The sequence below is a fragment of the Coenobita brevimanus genome, chromosome 85, assembly GCF_032717465.1.
Source record: "Coenobita brevimanus isolate Jiangsu-jjx chromosome 85, ASM3271746v2, whole genome shotgun sequence".
Classification (NCBI taxonomy): domain Eukaryota; kingdom Metazoa; phylum Arthropoda; class Malacostraca; order Decapoda; family Coenobitidae; genus Coenobita; species Coenobita brevimanus.
In genome coordinates this window covers 17,511,242-17,532,767 of record NC_137038.1, presented here as the reverse complement: position 1 = coordinate 17,532,767, position 21,526 = coordinate 17,511,242, and the positions used below count along the sequence as shown (strand labels likewise).

Here is a 21,526-nt window from a genome sequence, read left to right as displayed (position 1 = left end):
AATGATTTGTTAGTAAAGGATTGGATGATGGATGGATGAACAGTGTTTGCATGCATGTCCAGATAGTCTTATTACCGGTACCCATGATTGTTAATTCATTCTTTTCACCATCAGATCCGAAGTGAGGTTGGTGAGGTGGGCATCCTTATTAACAATGCTGGCATAATGCCCTGCAAACCCTTCCTTCGACATTCAGCAGAGGATGTCAAGAAGATTTTTAATGTTAATGTTTTCTCACATTTCTGGGTGAGTAGTTTTCTTAATGATGTATGTTCTGTGTGCTTCTGTGTGTTTTATTAATACATAGGCACCTATAACTCACAAATAAAATTATCTGACATTGGAATGAATAGTGTACAGTCAGGTTTCACGATGCAATGGGGTTATGTTGAGTGAAAACTCATTGCACAGCGATTTACTGTATAGTGAGGTCGATATAACATGATTTCAGTGGGGATAGGGAGGAGTCCTTTGACCATGTAACCCAAAATCTAAAAAAATAATTACCTTTTTGGGCTTCCCCATCATGCTATCAGTGGCACCAAGCGTTCCACTACAGGCAACATACGTACGAGACACAATTTCCAAGTCACAAGTTTCAGTATTTCACACAAAAAGTTATTTCTTCACTTAATATTGCACACTGCACTATTTGTTTGCAACTTGCACTGTTAAATACCAATAGCAGTGGTGTTTCATTGGCCATCCACACACAAAATAGAATGAAAGATGATCACAATGAATTTACGATAGACACTGGGTGGCCATCTTGACTGAATCACCTGATGGAAAGGCACTGTGACCATACAGGAGACAATTTCCTGGTCACAGATTTCAATATTGATACACAAAAAGGTATCACTTCACTTAATAGTGCGCTGTGCACAGTTTGTTAAGCACTTGCACTGTTTATTTGGCGACAGTAGTGGTATTTCAGTGGCCATTCATGCTCAGAATGGAACAAAAGGCACACACACAGCAAATGTAACCATAGAGCAGTCATCTTGGCCTGAACAGCTGACTGTGAGGTAACGTTCTAGCGAATTTGTGATCACTTCACCATCGTTATTCCAAAAATGGGTCTAACTTGGTGATTTATCTCAAAGCAGACAGACATGTAGCAAAACCTGACCAAACAAGAGTTGTCCCAACCATGAAAGAGGTATTGGTAAAGGGGTAATTAACAATGTCAGGGTCCTATGACTTGGTATCAACACAATAAGTGTCCAGTGACCCACTCATCTGAATTAAATCATTTCGTTTTTGTATTTGTAGGCTCCAACATGCATGCATGCTTTGGCATTGGTCACTTAATGGTGGCTGTCCATGCTGCTCGATCTCTGGCAGCCTCCCAATTCAGTCCCTTAACACTGAGGTCACACTCAACAATCTCGTCCCAGGTCTTTTTCAGTCTGCTTGTCACTACTCTACCCCGAACATTAACATTTCTCACTTTCTGCACCCTATTGTCATCCCCCATCCTCTCCACATGCCCACACCACCTCAATCTACCTCTCCTTATCACAACACCAACACACTTCAGTTCTATCCTACCTCTCACCTCTGCCATCGTAAACCTAGCCCCCTCAGGCCTTGCACTCAAGGACGCACTGCACATCCACCTAATCATTGCCATTTCTGTATGTTTGAACCTGTGAATATCCTCTTCCTTTACAGCCCAGGTCTTACTACTATACAGCATTACACTTCTGACACATGCCGCATACAAAGATCCCGTGGCACAGAGGGAGAGCCCTCTCAGTGTCAGGAGAGTTAACAGCCCACTGAACTTCTTCCAACCACTCCTTACTCTAGCCACAGAGGTAGCTCCTGCCCCACCTCCAGCACATAACATGTCCTGCCAATAAAAAAACACTTCCACACACTCAACAGACTCACCAGCAAGTTCAATCCTTTCATGCCTGGCAATATCCACCTGCTCTTCCCGACACACCACACACATGAAATCAGCATTAGCTCCCAGTCTACCTCTGATACCACCGTATCTCTTATGCACCCACTTATCACAGACACTGCACAAGATGGAATTACTTCCCACACCTTTGTGGCAAATCCCACATGGCCACTCTCCCTTTTACTTGACAGTACCATCCCCTGCCCTAGATACCATTGCTTTTATTTTATCTGCATTTACTCCTAAGCCCTTGTGCCCCATACCTACTCTCCTCTTCCTAAATCTTTCCTCAGCCTCCCTTTCATTCTCTGCAACCAACACCAATTTATCTGCATACAACACCTCCCACAGAAGTCCATTTCTGAAGTCACGTGAGAGGGCTTCAAGTACTGTGATAAACAACAAGGGGCTCAAGACTGACCCTTGATGCACACCAACATTCACGGAAAACTCATAATTCAAATTCCATTCACCCTTACCTGGGTGTGAGTACCCACATACATGGCCATAACAACCCTAACCAGCCACTCTTCGATCCCAAGTTTTCTCATTGCCCACTTCACCATCTGTGTAGAGACTTTGTCAAAGGCCTTCTCCAAATCAACAGAAACAAAATACAGTTCCCTTTTCTTTCCTATCTATTTTTCCTGAAGGGGTATAAACCCAAACTGCATTTCATCAATATTCACTCTTTCTCCAAGCATGCCTTGTAGAACTCTCTCCATTACCTTTTTTATCTGGTCTGAAAGCTGAGTGCCTCTGTAATTTCTTCTTTCCTGGGCATCAGCCTTCCCCTTGTACACATTTACAGTTACACTCCTCAGCCAATCAACTGGGACAACTCATTGATATACAATTGTATTTATCAGTTCAGTGACTAAGCTCACTCCTTTATCTCCTGAGGCTTTCATTATTTCATCAGTCAACCCAGACACACCTGCTGCCTTCCCCACCTGCATCCTGCCTGTTGTCTTGCTCACAGTAGCAGCGTCAATCAAAGGCCAAGGGCCAAACATGGGATCTGCAGGCTCCAAACCTTCCCAATCCCAGTCAAACTCTTCATTCAACAGCCAGCTGTAATGCTCTCTCCATGCATCTTTAATATCCCCACTGTTCTCCCCTACCCTTCCTTTATCATTCTTCACGCACTGCTCACCTATGATATCACTATTCTCCCTCCTCATCTGATTTGCCACCTTAAATATCATATTCTTCCTTTCCACACGGTTTAGCTTATCAGGTAAAAGTCTTTCTGGCTCAGACTTTATCTTGTAAACCTCTTTTCTAGCTCTGCACTTGGCATCCAAGTATTCCCCACTGCTACCACCCGTCTTCCATTCCGGGAAAGTCTTCTTATTTCCATGACTGCAGCTTCTACACTCTCATCCCATTGCCAGGTTACTTTAAGTCTTTGTGGGCCTCTTGTCCATCGACACACTAAACTCTCAAAAGGTTATTATTGAAGGCTCTGTACTGTTCATTAACTTTTCTGTCAACATCTCCCTCTTCAGTCACCACACTCATCTCCCTATAGAAGGCATCCCATACTGCTTGGTTATTCAGCTTCCATATTTTCCTCCTAGGTGCACAGGTCCTATTTTTCATTTTCTGCTTATTGAGCGCCAAGTCTCATATCAATAACTTGTGTTGCTGCACACACGCCGTGCTCCCAGGAACTTTAACGTCTCTCACTAAGCTCCTATCGGCCCTCCTGAAATAGTCTATCTGGCTGCTATGTCCCCCAGACTCGTATGTAATCAACCTACTCTCATCCAAAAATTATGTGTTGCACATAATCATGTTCATTGCCTCTCCAAACTTGAGTATCCTTTCCCTTCTTCATTTCTGGTACCATATGCACATCCCACATGTATTCCTTCATATCTTTGAGGTGCTTCACCCACCTGACCATTTAAGTCCCCCTTCCAAAACCACAATTTCATCATCCCCCATACCACTTACTACAAATACTAAGTCATCCCAAAATCTTTCCTTCTCTGTCTCATCCAAGCCTGCCTGTTGAGCATATGCTGATATAAATGCAACCATTTTCCCACATGAACAAAATTATCACTACTATTATCCTTTCACTTACTCCAAAAACATTCATGACATATTCCACCCATTTCTCCCCAGCCAACACACCCACCCCACCATGTCTGTTGGTCCTACCCTGCCAAAACAGCTTACAATAACAGTCCCTCCCAGCGATCATTCTGGCTGATCAACCCCTATGCTGGACTTCTTGCACACATCCCACATCCACCCACTTCCTACTGTCACATCCATTTCCCCCAGTCCACCCCTCAAACTTCCCACATTCCACGACACCACTCTGATCCCCCTGGGTGATTTGGTGTCCTCAGACTTGCTTTGAAATTCACTCTTTAGACTGGTCATACCCAGTAATAATAATAAAGGGGAAAGTCATGCCACAGGCCCCACCCACTGCACAGTCCCAGGTCCAGGCAATGGATCTGGGATCCCTAGTCCACCAGGCTTGACCAGTGGCTGTGATGGTGGCCCTGGGGTACCCTACCAGGACAGCTACAGGGACACCATCCAAGTGTGCCTTGGCACTGTAACTATCTATCTATCTATAGCCCAACGCCCTAATCTCGCAAAGTATGGCCACAGACAAAATGCCTCCAAGTCTTTCTGTCACCTACCATTTGACTTCCCTCCCCCCAACTCTTTCCCCCCTCCCTCATATACCTCTCAACTCCATCCCTCCACCTCATCCTCGGTCTTCCCTCCCTCTCTCTCCCTCCACTTCACCTACATACACCTTCTTAGTCAGTCTTTCATTCTCCATTCTCTCCACACGTCTAGACCACCTCAGTGTATTTCTCCTAATTTTCTCAACCACGTCCAGATCCACCCCACAACGTTCCTTCACTTCTTCATTCATCAACCTGTCCCTCCATGTCACTCCACATGCCCCTCTCAAGTAACTTATTTCCACTACTCTCACTCTTGACTTGTTCCCCTTTAGCAAGGTCCACGCCTCGCTTCCATACGTCAGGGTAGGGATCACAATACTGTCATGTAGTGACTTCTTAACTTCCATACTCACCTCCCTATTTCTCATCACTGGTATCAGTGAATCAACAACCTTCCTTCCCAGCTGTACCCTTTCAAGCACTTCATCCCCATTAGTTCCATCCTTTCTCATCACACTGCTCAAGCACTTGAATGCACTCACATTCTCCATATCCTCACCATCCAACCTCACTGTGCATTCTGTGACTTCTTTCATCTCAAATACCATAACTTTACTCTTGTTTACATTAACTTTCAGATTCCTCTTCCTACACACTGTCCCAAATTCATTCACCAAACCTTGCAGCTCACATTCATCTTCACTCAACAATACTGTATCATCAACAAACAGCAACACCGGGATCATCCACATCTCACCTTCATTCATTAGAGCCACCCCCACATCCACTGCCCTACCTTGCACCTCCTTTATAACCCCATCCATGTATATATTAAACAGGCATGGAGACATCACACATCCCAGTTTCAGTCCCACATTTAGATCAAAGAACTCATTCAGCTCACCATCCACTCGCACCGTAGCCCTAGCTCCTTCGTACATACTCTTCACAGCACTCATCAATTTCTCATCCACTCCATATATTCTTAATATTTTCCACATACCTTGCCTATCTGTTCTGTCATAAGCTTTTTCCAAGTCCATGAAGGCAGCATACACTTTCTTTCCCTTCTCTAGATACTTCTCCACTAAACATCTTAGGACAAATATCTGATCTACACACCTTTTTCCCTTCCTAAATCCCCCTTGTTCTTCTCCAGCTAGCTCCTCTGTCATATGCCTAACCCTATCAGTGAGTATTCTACCATATATTTTTCTAGTCACACTAAGAAGTCAAATACCAATATGGTTACCAAATACCTCTCTCTCCCCATTTCCTTTGTATAAAGGAACAATTATACTTGATTTCCAGTCCTCTCCTCTTCCCAAACCAATCTACACAACTTCCAAATCCACTCCACAACAATCTCACTCCCATACTTCAACATTTCACCACACACTCCATCAGTTCGTGGGGCCATACCCACCTTGATCTTCTTCATTGTTTCCACTACTTTCGCCCTACTGATCTCCTCCTCCCTCCTCTCATCTCTTCTTCTCCCTGCCATTCCCCAACCACTTATACTCACACTGCTCTCACTCTCTACATTCAACAAATCCTCAAAGTTCTCCTTCTGTCTCCTCAATTTCTCTCTCTTCTCCACCAACAATCTATTTTTCCCATCTTTCACTTCCCTACTATTTCCCCTTTCACACTGTCTTACTTTTTTTTTTTTTTTTTTACCTCCTTCCAAAATAATTTCTTATTCTCCCACCATTTTACACTCAGATTCCTTCCAAATTCTTCATCCACTTTCTTCTTACTCTCCTTCACCAATCTCTTTACCTCCCTTTTCCAGCTCACATATACCTCTCTGTCTCATCTTCTCTCCTACCTCTACTTGCAAGCCATTCACTATATACCTTATTCTTTTGTCCCACAGCTCGTTTCATCTCATCATTCTACCATACTGTCCCTTGCACACCCCAGCATCTCCTCCTCACTCCACAAACTACCTCACACGCTGCGCCTATGTCTTCTGTGAATGTCTTACATACATCTTCCACCCCTTCCATCTGCTGTAACTCACACCTTCCCAATCTTTCTTCCCCTATGCTTTTATACTCTGTCATTTTCACACTATCTTGCACTGTAACAACCCCACCATTATACACCCATTGATAGGGCAGCCTCCTGGTGTGCTACTCCCAGGTTCAGGCCCCTCCCTGTTGGACGGAAACAGCAGCCTAGGAACCACAATGCCCTGTACCCTCTAGCACGGGTTCGAGCCCCATCTCACCCCGGCCCCACAATCTATGCTGGTGGAGCCTTCATCACGCCTCCCCTCAAAAGGTCCACAACTAGGTAGTAGGGCAGAGATTTCTGGCTGCATGCCCTAGCTGGCATCAACCCCTGTGACGTAGTGGGGTATGTTGTGCGATACGTAGAGTGCATATGGTGTACTGTGTGAGATAGTCAGAGGAAATGTTTGTTATGCTAATCTATTTTCCATGTTAGTGTCACACTGGAAAGGTCAGCTAGTGAAGCAGGAACTCCAGCTCTTCCTATCCCCATTATTCCCATTTCCCTTGACAATACCACCCTGGTCAGCTGGTGCCACTTCCTCTTCATGTTCCTATATATATATATATATATATATATATATATATATACAGTATATATACATATATATATATCATTTTTCATTTTCTTTTATAAGGCTCCAACATGCTTGCATGTGTCGGCCTTGGTCACCTAATGGCGGCTCTCCACGCTGCACGATCCATTGCAGCCTCCCTGTTCAGTCCCTTAACCCTGAGGTCACACTTAATGACCTCGTCCCATGTCTTTCTCAGTCTACCCCTCATAACCCCACCCCCAATATTAACACTTCTCACCTTCCTCACCCAATTATCATCCCCCATCCTCTCCACATGTCCAAACCATCTCAATCTACCTCTGCTCATCACAACATCAATACACTCCAGTCCCATCCTACTTCTCAACTCTTCCATCGTAAACCCAGCCCCTCCAGGCCTTGGATGCAGGGACGCACTGCACATCCACCTAATCTTTGTCATTTCTGTATGTCTGAGCTGGCGAATATCTTCCTCCTTCACTGCCCAGGTCTCACTGCCATACAGCATTACACTCCTAACACATGCTGCATACAAAGACCCCTTAGCACGTAGGGAGAGCCCTCTCAATGTCAGGAGAAGCAAGAGCTCCCTGAACTTCTTCCAACCACTTCTCACCCTAGCCACAGAGCTAGCTCCAGCCCCACCTTCAGCACACAACATGTCTCCCAAATAACAAAATTCTTCCACACACTCAAGAGATTCACCAGCAAGTTCAATCCTTTCACGTCTGACAATCTCCACCTGCTCACCCCGACATGCCGTACACATAAAATCAGCATTATCTTGCTGTCTACCTCTGATACCACTACATCTCTTAAGCACCCATTTATCACAAACACCACACAAGATGGAATTACTTCCCATGCCCTTGTGGCAAACTGCACATGGCCACTCTCCCTCATCTTTGACAGTACCGCCACCAACCCTAGATATCATCACTTTTGTTTTATCTGCATTTACCCTTAAACTCTTGTGCCCCATACCATCTCTCCACTTCCTAAACCTTTCCTCCGCCTCCTTTTCGTTCACTGCAATCAACACCAAATCATCAGCATACAACAACCTCCACGGGAGTCTGTTTCTAAAGTCACATGAAAGGGCTTCAAGTACCATGATAAACAACATGAGACTCAAGACTGACCCCTGATGCACACCAACATTCACGGAAAATTCTTCACTCAAATCTCCATTCACTCTTACCTGGGTGTGAGCACCCACATACATAGCCATAACCACCCTAACCAGCCACTCCAAGCCAAGCTTTGTCATTGCCCACTTCACCACCTCTCTAGGGACTCTGTCAAAGGCCTTTTCCAAATCAACAAAAACATAATAAAGATCACTTCTCCTACCAATATATTTTTCCTGAAGCTGTTGAACAATGAATATAGCATCAGTGGTCCCCCTACCTGGCATAAACCCAAACTGCATCTCATCAATATTCACTCTTTCTCTAATCATACTTTCTAAAACTCTCTCCATTACCTTCATTATCTGATCTAAAAGCTTTATACCTCTATAATTTCCTCATTCCAGGGCATCACCCTTCCCTTTATACACATTTACAATTACACTCTTCAGCCAATCATCTGGGACAACACACTCATAAATAATCCTATTTATCAGGTCAGTGACTAACCTCACCCCTATATCTCCTGAGGCCTTCAACATTTCGGCAGTCAACCCAGACACACCTGCTGCCTTCCCCACCTTCATCCTGCCTATTGCCTCACTCACAGTAGCAGCATCAATCAAAGGCCAAGGGCCAGACACTGGATCTGCTGGCTCCAAACCTTCCCATTCCCAGTCAAACTCCTCATTCAACAACCGGTTATAATGCTCTCTCCATGCATCTTTAATATCCTCACTGTTCACCATTATCCTTCCTTCATCATTCTTCACACACTGCTGACCTATAATATCCCGATTATCCCTCTTCACCTGACCTGCCACCCTAAATATCATTTTTTTCCTTTCCCCATGATTTAGGTTATCAAGTAATAGTCTCTGTGACTCAGACTTCGCCCTGTATACCTCTCTTCTAGCCCTCTGCTTGGCAGCCAGATATTCCTCTTTGCTACCACCCTTCTTCCATTCCCGGAAAAACCTTCTTTTCTCCTTAACTGCAGCTTCTACACCCTCATCCCACCACCAGGTTACTTTATGTCTTGGTGGTCCTCTTGTCCAGCCACATGTTACATGAGTAACTCTCAAGAAATTGTTCTTGAGGGCTCTGTACTGTTCATTAACACCTCTGTCTACAGCTCCCTGTTCAGCCACCACTCTCCTCAACTCGCTATAGAAGGCATTCCTTACTACTTGTTTTTTCAGCTTCCATATTTTCCTCCTAGGTACGTAAGTCCTCTTTTTCATCCCTTGTTCTTTAAGCACCATATCACAAATCAATAGTTTGTGCTGCTGCACACACTCCTCACTTCCTATAACTTTAACATCCCTCACTAACCTCCTGTCGGCCCTCCTAACCAGAAAATAATCTGTCTGACTGCTATTTCCCCCAAGACTCGTATGTAATTAACCTACTGTGTCTTTTCCTAAAATATGTGTTGCACGCAATCATGTCCGTTGCCTCCCTAAACTCGAGTATCCTTTCCCCTTCTGCATCCTTATACCATTCACACATCCCCTATATATATATATATATATATATATATATATTTGTCTATATTGTGGAAGATGGGGATGCTCACCATCCCAGTCACTCAGTGTAGTGTGTCACTCGGGGATGTAAAATTTAAGAACAGAAAGCTGATGTACATGTATATAATCAGTTGACACAAGGTGAATTGACTTGTGAAATCAAGTAGTAAGTTTAATTTATGCTGGCTTACTTCGTCAGTTCTCTGAGGATGAGAATTTTATAAACTTTCTCAGCAGTACACAGTGGAGACTAATCACTCACAAGTGCTGCATTGTTAGTACTGTTGGCCTCTTGAGAAAGTGTGATCTTTACCCCCCAGGGTCGGATTAAGTTTAACATGGGCCTGAGGCACAGTTAAGCCTAGGGGCCCCCATCCCTAAATGTATATGTACAATAAGTAATAAGAACAAAAAATAAATAAACTGCTTGTTACTGTTGTTTATTCAAAAATCATAGTCCACACTTTCTGGTAACTTAAACCTTTTTTTTTTTCTTTCTTTCTAGAAAATTCTTCAATGAGATCATAAAAATTCAGTCAACCCTAAATGTATATGAAAATAACTATCTATATATCTATCTAATGCCAGACGCCTCAATCCTGTTCGGGGTGGCCACAAACAAATCGCCTCCATGTCGCTCTGTCCCCCGCCATTTCACTGCCCCGCTCCCAACTCACACCTCCCTCTCCCATATACCTCTCCACCCCATCCTTCCATCTCATTCTCGGCCTCCCCCTCCCTCTTCCCCCCTCTACCTCACTCACATACACTCTCTTTGTCAGTCTTTCACCCTCCATCCTCTCCACATGGCCAAACCACCTCAGTGTATTCCTCCTAACTTTTCCTATCACATCCACATCCACGCCACAACGCTCCTTTATATCCTCATTTGTCAGCCTGTCTCTCCATGTGACTCCATAGGCTCCTCTTAAATAACTCATTTCCACTGCTCTCACTCTTGACTTGTGTCCTTTCAGCAACGTCCAAGTTTCACTACAATACGTTAGAGTTGGTATCACAATACTGTCATGTAGTAACTTTTTCACTTCCATGCTCACTTCCCTGCTTCTTATCACTGCTTTCAAGGAACCAGCAACCTTTCTTCCCTGCTGTACCCTTTCAAGCACTTCACCCTCCAAACCTCCATCCTTACTCATCACACTACCCAAGTACTTAAACGTACTCACATTTTCCAATTCTTCACCATCCAATCTCTCTGTACATTCACTGACTTCACCCCTCTCAAAGACCATCACTTTACTCTTCCCTACATTCACCTTTAGATTCCGTTTCTTACACACACTCCCAAACTCATCCACCAAGCCTTGCAGCTCTCCTTCGTCTTCACTGAACAACACAGTATCATCTGCAAACAACAGTACAGGGAGTTTCCAAACACTATCCTCTCTCACCAGGGCCACTCCAACATCCACTACCCTACCTTGTACCTCTTTTATTACCCCATCCATGTACAGATTAAACAACCATGGAGACATGACACATCCCTGTTTCAACCCAAACTTCAAAGAGAAAAATTCACTTAGTTCACCATCCACACACACCTCAGCCTTAGCACCATCATACTTACTCTTCACAGCATTCAACAACTTCCCATCTACCCCATATATTCTTAATACTTTCCACAATCCTTGTCTATCCACCCTGTCATATGCTTTTTCCAAATCCATGAAAGCCGCATACAACTTCTTTCCCTTCTCTAGAAACTTATCCACTAAAGATCTAAGAATGAATATCTGATCTACACAACTTCTTCCCTTCCTAAAGCCTCCCTGTTCTTCTCCAACTAATTCCTCTGTTCTTTCTCTAACTCTGTCCATAAGTATACTACCATACACTTTTCCTATTATACTAAGAAGACAGATGCCCCTATGATTACCACACACTTCTTTTTCCCCTTTTCCTTTTGTACAAGGGAATAATTATACCTGACTTCCAATCCTCTGGGACTCTACCTTCCTCCCTGGCCAATCTGCACATTTTACACATCCATTTTGCTACTATCTCTCCCCCATACTTCAGCATTTCACCACACACTCCATCAGTTCCTGGGGCTTTCCCCAATTTAACTTTCTTCATTGCTTCCACAACTTGTATCCTACTGATTTCTTCCTGCCTTCTCACCTCCCTCCTTCTCCCAGCCATTCCCCAGCCACTTATACTCGCATTACTTCCATCCTCTATGTTCAACAATTCCTTAAAGTTTTCTCTCCATCTGCTCACTTTTTCTCCCTTCTCCACTAGTAATCTACCATTTTTATCTTTCACTCCCCTGGTAACTTCACTTCCACCCTGTCTTACTCTTTTCACCTCTTTCCAGAACATTTTCTTACAGTCCCTCCACTTTACACTCAAGTTCCCTTCGAAATTCCTCATACGCTCTCTTCTTTCTCTTACTAATCTTTTCACCTCTCTCGTTCTTTCTACATATAACTCTCTCTTCCTCCTCTCAACTTCTTCCACGCCTCTATTTCTCATCCATTCATTGTATGCTTTCTTCTTTTGTGCCACAGCCTGTCTCACCTCTTCATTCCACCACACTGTTCCTTGCACACCCCCTTTGTCTTCTCTTCATCCCACACACCACATCACATGCTACACATATTTCTTCTGTAAATATCCTGCACACATCTTCCATGTCCCCCATCTGCTCCAATTCATAATTGCCCAATCATTCCTCCACTTCTCTAATATACTCTGCCTTTTTCTCATCCTCTTGTAACCTTTCCACTCTTCTTACAAATACTCCTTCTTCCCGTCCTTCCCTTCTTCTATTTTTCTGTTCTAATTGGACCTTGATTCTGGCCACCGCCAAGTAGTGGTCAGATAGGCCACTCCCCCACCTCTATAAGCTCTTGTATCCATTACACATTTTCGTATCCTTTCATCCACACACACATAATCAATCATTGCCTTCCTTTCATTCAGTTCACCACCCACCCTTCTCATCACTCACCATGTATACCTGTGGATCGTTTTGTGCCTGAAGAGGGTATTGGCTATCACCAACCCCCTCTCAGCACAAATGTCCACTAACGCACTGCCATTCTCATCTATCTCAGGAGGCACACCCCAGTCACCAACTATTCCATCCATCTTCACATTCCCTACTTTACCATTCATATCACCGATCAGAAACACTCTCTCATTCCTTCCAAACTTTTCCATGCACACTTCCACATTTTTCCAGAACTCTTCTCTCACTCTGCTTGTACGATCTTGCGTTGGCGCATACACACACAATCGCCCACATTTGTATTCCAACTTTCAATCTTACCCACACAATCCTTGACCCAACTGATCCATACTCTCTTATGCTCTTCTTCCATCTATTACTCACAACTATACATACTCCTTCTTTTGCCCTCTCATTCTCACCTATTCGTGCACATATACCCCATCCATACTCCCATTCTGTCACACTCTCACCTCTCCCTTTCGTTTCAGTTATTCCGCATACATCAACTTTCGCACCCTCAAGGACATGGACTATTTCTCTCTCTTTCACCTCATCATTCGCTCCCCTTACATTCCAAGTTCCAATTACCATGTCCTTTGCCAGGTCCTTGGTCGTCATCTTTTGGTCAGTCTTTGTCCGAGGCTTATTGTTTGACTTTTTTGTTAGTTGCTTTCCGGAGAGGGGCACTAACCCTCCGCCAACCCTTTTAGTCGCCTTTTATGACAAGCAGGGATACTGGGGGAGTATTCTTGAAAAAAACCCCTACCCCCAACTATTGGTAACTTAAACAAACGCGTTTCTAGCTTTCTTTCTAGAAAATTCTTCAATGATATCAAAATTTGATGGCATATATAGCTAACCATTTTTATCTTTAGAATCTGGGGGCCCCTTAGAGTCTGGGGGCCTGAGGCCAATGCCTCAAGCGCCTCATGGTTAATCCGGCCCTGTTACCCCCTGACAATAACTAATATTAATAATAGACAAGTTCTTGCTGATGCTTAACTCCTAGTTGGCACAACGGATTTGATAATTAATAAAAAAAACTGGCCTAAATACCAGTTGTGATTAATGTTGAAATTTGTGCAAACTGGGGTAGGCAAATTTAATAAAGTACAATGTGGAGAAATCAAAGACAATTTCAGTTTTACATTAAGCTCAAAGAAAAGAACTGTAAATATATTAATTACAATGAAATAAATTTACGTTACATGAATCTCAAAAATGAATTCAAGAGGGGAACTCACTGTCACAGGGAGACTAGTAAATTCGAATAACAAAGGAAATACACTCACTTATTCAAAGAGCTAATCAGACTTAAGACTAGGAAAATGAACGGAAATACTGGTCAGTGGAGGGAACAGAGCTGAAGCTACACAAGACTGGGCGTCTGTCTGTTTCTACGGCAGGCGCTGCTCGCTGCTAGTCCACTGCGCCGATCACCGACTGGGGGGGGGGCAAGATGCGAGAAATCGCTATACAATGGAGATGCTGGGCACAACGAGTTCCTACGCCCGAGGCGGTCCGAAGCTGACTGACTGAAGTAAGCAAGCTGGGGCACAAAGCATGAGAGATGAGTGTGGCACAACTTAACAGTCGGAGAAGGAATGCATGGAAACGACAATTTCACAAAAGTTTCGCTCAGTGAAGTGCACTGTCTACTGTATACAGAAAGACAGTCATTTATGAACACAGTGAAAAAGGTTATGAAAATTCATTACAATCTGAGTGCAGAAGTGAGGCAGTTAACGGACTGAGGTATTTCAAAATTCTTCAGATGTTCCCTATATAATACTAACACAATGTCGCGAATTAATTTGTGACATTACGCCCCATCAAAATCAAATTTTTCTCAGAGAATTTAACGGTATATACGTACATAAACATCCTAGCTCAGTCACACAAGATTCACATTGTGGTGTGTACTATCCTGCTACAGGAGAAAATCACTGACACCAATGAGCTTAAAAACCTCGTATTTACGTTAATAGAAGCAAGCTTGAGGGAAAAAACTCCATGATAACGGTGAAAAATCCTGTACTCAGGTCAAACTGAGCAAAAATTCGCTACATTTATGTTAACAACTAATTGTTATGTAGCCTGGTGTATGTAATACATGGTGTAGATGTGACAGCCATAGTGTAACTCTGCGTACGTGTAAAATGATATACATTAATCACTCTAATATCCGGACGCCCAATATCCGAACATCCCCATTATCTGGACATAAGAATGTTTCATACTGTACTTTTTTTCCATACTATACTTACCTCATTTCACTCTTTAATGTCCTTTATTGGTGTGAATAGGGTGTTAGGAGCTATGCAGGTGCAGTAGGAAGGTGTTTTTCTGAGTTAGGCTAAGTTAGGGTCCATAAGTACCAGTCCAGGAGCCAGTCACCAGAATGTTTATTATTGTATGAACCTACTTCTAAACCCTCATTTTATGTTTCTTTTGCATTTATTTCAGTCATTTATGTGCCTTATTGGTGTGATTTGGGTCTTAAATAGGTGCTATGCATGTCCAGAGGGAGTTGTATAGGTGTTTCTCTGAGTTAGGGTCCATAAGTACAAGTCCATAAGCTGGGGCCCAATATCCGGACAGAACCAATATCCGGACCTACCTATGGCTCTATTACGTCGGATATTGGAGTGATTACTGTACCATATTTCGTGGCATGTTAGGCGCTGCAGTGTGAAAGACGCATCCTAATTCTGGAAGGGAAGTTCTGAGAAAAAAGTATGTCTTGACCAAGACTACAGAAAGGTTGCTTGATATGAGTTTCACTAAAATACACGCTCACCTTTCAGAATCTCTATTCAGTACTGTATATCTGTCTTTGGTTTCTTTATTTTTATGTAAAAGAAGGGTACAAGACATGAAAAACAACCCCTTCCTTACATAATGTTACTGCATTCCTTGACACTGTCTTAACGCATTAGTCTCTTTCATCAGTACTGTATATATATGTTTGGTGTCTTTATTTTTATGTAAAAGGAGGGTACAAGACAAGAAAACAAACAAACAACCCCTTCCTTATAAAATGTTACTCCATACCACGACGCCATCTTAACACTACCGGTTTGTTTATGAAGTCCGAAGTGACCGATTCCTTTTGTACAGTAATTTGGGACGTGATGTTCATCTCTGTTAACCCCTACACCGCGGGCATGTTTACCGATGTTTTGCGTGTGCCGCGGGGTTATTCGGGCTCCGACAGACTCTCAAAAAATATTTGCCAAAAATCAGTTATTAGTCCTAGAATATTAAAATTATATATGCTTATGGCACATACCTTCAGCTTTCTCCTGGAATGTTTGTTGAGCCTTCGTCAGTTACCGTAGGACTTGTGGAGACCTCTGAAGTTGGGTAACGAAGTCTCCACTTTACACTTCTTGACAACCCGTAATATGATTACCACAGCCAGATATTAACACTATAAACACTACTCTATGATATTCAAATAGTTTGGGATCCATACTCCAAAAAAAAAAAACACTGTGAAAGCAATGAAAATTATGAGCGCGTCTGACCGCTGCACTTGCGCTAGTTCGCTCTTGGTACTCTGTCATTTATTATTCATAAAACCCCTCACACTTTATATTTCTATTACTATATAACACTTATATATATCTACAGTCTTTATCCATAAGTTTCCTTCAGTAGTATTAGTTTATTGTCACTGTAGGGATTCAATTTCTTTCAGTAAAATACATAGCATTCACTTTCTCGTCCTGTATACTGGCATTGAGAGTGAATGTCACTTTCATCTTCACTCTCATAACTCATAGTATTCAGACATGCTATAGTGAAACTTTCACTTTCATTACTCCTAGGGTATATACTCGTATTCTTATAATACTACTCATTTACATTTCTATTTACGTTCTCTATTTTATTTACGTTATTTACATTTCTATTTTATTTACACTGTGTTATGCACTGTCACTTGAAGTAACTTATAAAACTATTTTCCATTGTTCACGTATATTTACATTCATTACTTTCACTTGCTGTTTACACATTATTTACAATTCCACTTGCACTGTTTTACTCAATAGAAAGATCGTAGTCACTCTTTTATCAATTGTCAGCCCTTTACCTCTTTCCACACGAGGTTTAGTAGGGGGTAAAGGTCACAGGGTCCTTTGCATGGGGGTGAAAAAAGGCCCTGAAGTCAGCAAGAGGATGAGCCGTACCTCCTCTTCGGAAGATGAGAGAGAACTGATAAAGGAGGGCCGGCCCGGGTTGAGACCCACTTAGGGGTTATTCAGTACTACCAACGTAGCTCTTGAAACAGCTATGTATTTCACTGAAATGATTGGCAGGAAATCTAGACAATACATTATAAATTAGGTAGTTCCAGGTGAATGTAAATATCAATTAGGCTTCTCCCTTCCCTCCTTATATGTATATTTATTACGAAAATAGATTATATGGCATATTTCAAGGGGAAAAAAAACAGCGAAAATTAGCGAACGAGTGCACGTGAGGTGTTGTCAGGTGATAATTAGCCAATTCCAGGTGTATGGCACTCTCACTTACCTTATTTCTTTCTTGTATATATTATTTGGTATAAGAATAGGACATAGGGCTTATTTCAATGGATGAAATCAGTGAAAAATTCCAGGGAAGATTTACTTAGCGTAGCACGGCCAGGCAGACGAGAGGATAGTGTAATGGAGGGGGGGTAGGGAGGGGAGTGAAGAACGGGGAGAAATGGCTAAATTGTCAACAATGGATGGGAGTACAGATGAGATTAGGAGTGCTGACTAGTGTTGGACATTGGCAGTACTGATAGATGATACAAGCCCCCACTTGGAAGCCCGGGTGAATTCAAAATAACACAGAATCACAAAAGCGACGCCCCGGGGTATGATCCCTTGCTCCCAAGCGTCACGAAAGTGACGCCCCGCGGTTAAGGGGTTAAAGTACACTAAATATGTATCAGTATATAGAGATAAGTATTATTTTTTGTGAAATAAACTTAAAAAAACAAAACTCAATAAAACCCCTTCTTTCATTCATTTAAGAAAATACAAAGGCCATTAAGTGAAGGAATACACTATATCTCCAAAACAAATGCCTGAATGTACCGAATTTTAGAATCACAGACAACACAACCAAGTTTTCAAAAATCAATTACGAGGAACATTTACACCATTTTATGTACACTAAAAGTACCAGAAGCCATCCTAACAAGGGGTGATCGAATTTCCATATCGCTAGGCACTAAACTGCTAAATTGCTAAATCACTAATAATGCTGTAATTTCGGGAAGTATTATTTAATGTTGCAACTGTTTTTCCCATTTTTCACTAACGGTAATATAAGACTGCTTCCCTCCATGATGCTCTTGTATCGAATGAAACAAAATATCAGTAAGACATGCCAGCCTAACAAGGGTTTTTGAATTTCCATATGAGACAGACATCTGTTACAATGACTCAACAAAAGTCATGCTAGCCAATATCTCCAATATGATTCCCTTGCTAGTTAGTGATTGGATAACAAGTGAAGTGATCATTATTGCTTTTCTGAAGGTTAGCAAAGGGTTCAGGAGTGATCATGTTCTGAGAGTTGAGGGAAAGCTAGGTGCTAAACTGCTAAAAAGCTGTAATTTCAGACTACTGTTTAATGTTGCACTTGTTTTTCCGGTTTTTCAGTAACGGTAATATAAAACTGTTTCCTTCTATTATATTCTTGTCTCGATTGAAACAAAAAATCAGTAAGAGAAGCCAGCCAAACAAGGGTTATTGAATATCCATATGAGACAGACGTCTGTTACAAGGACTCAGATGTCATGCTAGCCATCATCTCCAGTATGATTCCCTTACTAGTTACTGAGTGGATGGCAAGCAAAGTGATCATGACTGCATTTCAGAAGGTTAGCAGGGAGTTCACCAGTGATCATGTTAGCCTGCTAAAGTAGGGTGTATGCTAGCTAGATGCTTAACCCTTTAACCGCGGGCATTGTTTTGCCCCGACTGGCCTCTCCCGTGGGGGTTCCAGCCAAAATGTAAACAAACTTTAAACCTTTATAACTCTGCACAGAATAAATCTAGAGCGAAAAATAAGGTACCATTAGAAAGTACTAACCTTCGGCTTTGCAATGATGTAGGTTTCATGATTTTGTTGACTATCACTGGATGGGCAGTGCCATTAGAAGTGAGCGATCTAAAATCACTATTTTTCGCTCACACACCATTACCAAATGCCAACCTCATTCTGGTAATAATACTATAAACATATATGAACACTGCACATATGATAAACACCCACTCTGTGTTCACTGAGGCAGGTAAAAGGCACTGTAATTGCCCGCACTTCACTGCCACATCAGCGCTGTTGTCACTCACAAAGCTGGACAGATACTGATGCATGTTTGGTCAGGGGTGGGGTGGGGGGCCCGGGGGGCGGGAGGAGGGAGGTGGGGGTCGGCTGGAGTGAAAGAACTTAATAGCTACTCTCCCTTGAAACAATTGGCGCGCGGAAAAACGCGCGGTATTCAAAATATTCATAAACATTCCAGAATGACACCCGCGGTTTGGTCCAGTTTTTGCAATGTCATTCTGGAATGACACCCGCGGTTAAGGGGTTAGTTGCAAAACTGCTATACCGCTAAACCCCCAGACCGTCACTTGGCCAGTTTTAGACAAACCCTACATTTTTTCTTGAGCCTGAGTGTTTCTAATCGTAAAATCTAAGTATATACACAAGTGAATGTAACTTTTTACAATAAATCAAATGTGTTTATACTCTAAAAAATACTTGACTGCCAAACAGTGAGATGATCCTCCGTATAAGTGATTCTTCTAAATGGAGCCAAGGTCTTAGTCTTGCCTCCAGGACGCATGGAGATATTTGAAGATGTTTTTGAACCAAAAAAGTGCATCTTCCACCCCACGAAATACAAATACAAGTTTATAGTAAATTGGGTCGATGAGGCAGAAGAGAAGAGGCGGCAGCATGCGGCAGAGACAATCAGCTGATCTACACGATAAAACTGCTGCACCCGCCAACTGTACCTGTGAAATCCATCAAGGTGGAGTATCAATAGTGTCAGTGTGACAAACAGTTTTTATTAAATTTCAGACTCTCTCTCTGCCTAGTAGTCAGTACATATGCTACAATAGGTACACCATTATTTTCTTATTGGATACATTATTAACCAGGAAACGTGGTCCTTGGGTTGCTCAAATCTCTCAGAACATCCAGTTTACTGGTTAAACCTAGCTCTGCACTTGCGATTAATATCAGTAAGCTGAGAATCCCTACATAAACTCAGGCAGGTCACATTTTAACACCCAACGTGGGTGTGAACACTCATGTGGATAATGTGCATTCTCCGGGAATCCTCAGAGAGGTCCACAGCTCGAGACACACCACAAGGTAATTCAGACACAGCCTCGGATTGCCTCTGTGGGGGTCTCGAACTTCCCCCTTAACCTACGGTACATACTGTATGTATGTACAGGCCCTGAACATAATGTGTCCTGTGGGAACGAGATACTGGGGACCAAACTAGTCCTTGGATTGTTCAAATCTCTCAGGACCCCTGTCTTATGGACCCCAGTGTACAACATTTGCCCTTTAGTCATCAGTTAGCAGGCAAGATATCAAGTCTGCGCCTACATTGTCACTTCCCTTGATGTATCTCACAACAAGGTTAAACTGCTGCAAATACAGTGTCCAGCGTGTCAGTCTAACATTAGCCGTCTTAGTTGTGCGGAGGCTAGTGAGTGGCATGTGATCAGTTTCCAGAGTGATTGGTGCTCCATATAAATAATAGTAGTACAGTAAGACCTCACTATAACGGACTAATTGGGGCCCAAGCCATTCCGAAAAATGCGAAATTCCAATAAAAGCGACATCCGAACTTCCCCCTGCTAATCCGGACTTTTTCTGATATATCAGACATTAGTCCAGATTGCATGAACGGTTCTTAAACTGTTTTAACTACCATTGTGGTACTGTACTGTGTTAGAGCGTCACTACGTTAATCAGGTGGTATAATATATATGATAATACTGTACAGTACACTGATAAACATGTCTTTTATTTACCTTATTGTGGTGAACATAGCTGAAGTGGTCAGGCAGTCCAGACTGCTTCCGGCTTTATCAGACTTTTTCCGATATATAGGAATTTAGTCCGGTAGCTCCTCGAGTCTGATAAAAGCAAATTCCGGTCTATTAAAGTCCATTATATCGAGGTTTTACTGTATTTCTTAACGCCATCAACCACGGCCAAGAGTTCCTTCTCAACAGCACTGTAATTCCTCTCGGTGGGTTTTAGCTTATGGCTGTAAGATGCCACTGGGAAAATTCCACCTTCCGATTCTTGCATTAATACGGCACCTACTCCATCTTGTGAAGCATCAGTGCGCAGTATGAAAGGTTTATTGGAATCAGGCAACTGCAAGATAGGCTCCTTACACAGCATATTCTTGAGGGTGGCAAAAGATCTCTCTTGCGCTTCTCTCCATTCAGTGGTGTTTAGAGCATGTTTCCAAAGCACCTCGTACAACAGCTGGGCAATGAGAGCAAAGTTGGAGATAAAACTCCTATAGTACCCCACTAGGCTGAGGAATGTCCTAACCTGTTTTTTGGTCACGGGTCTCGGGGCGTCCCTAACGTTTCTGATCTTATCGCCCTGACGCCTGCAGCGATTGTTGTCAACAATATGTCCGAGGAACTCCCCCTCACTGTGCGCAGTTTTACTCTTGCTAGGCTTC

At 42.7% G+C, this 21,526-nt stretch overlaps 1 protein-coding gene across 1 annotated transcript in view; it reads left to right on the top strand.

The window, feature by feature from the left end:
• Positions 1-21,526, top strand: part of LOC145410366 (epidermal retinol dehydrogenase 2-like) — a 598,304-nt gene that overhangs the window by 170,530 nt on the left and 406,248 nt on the right. Inside the window, exon 4 of the mRNA XM_080280518.1 lies at positions 115-246. Coding sequence (XP_080136644.1) covers positions 115-246 — 132 coding nt within the window. The remainder of the gene's footprint in view (positions 1-114; positions 247-21,526) is intronic.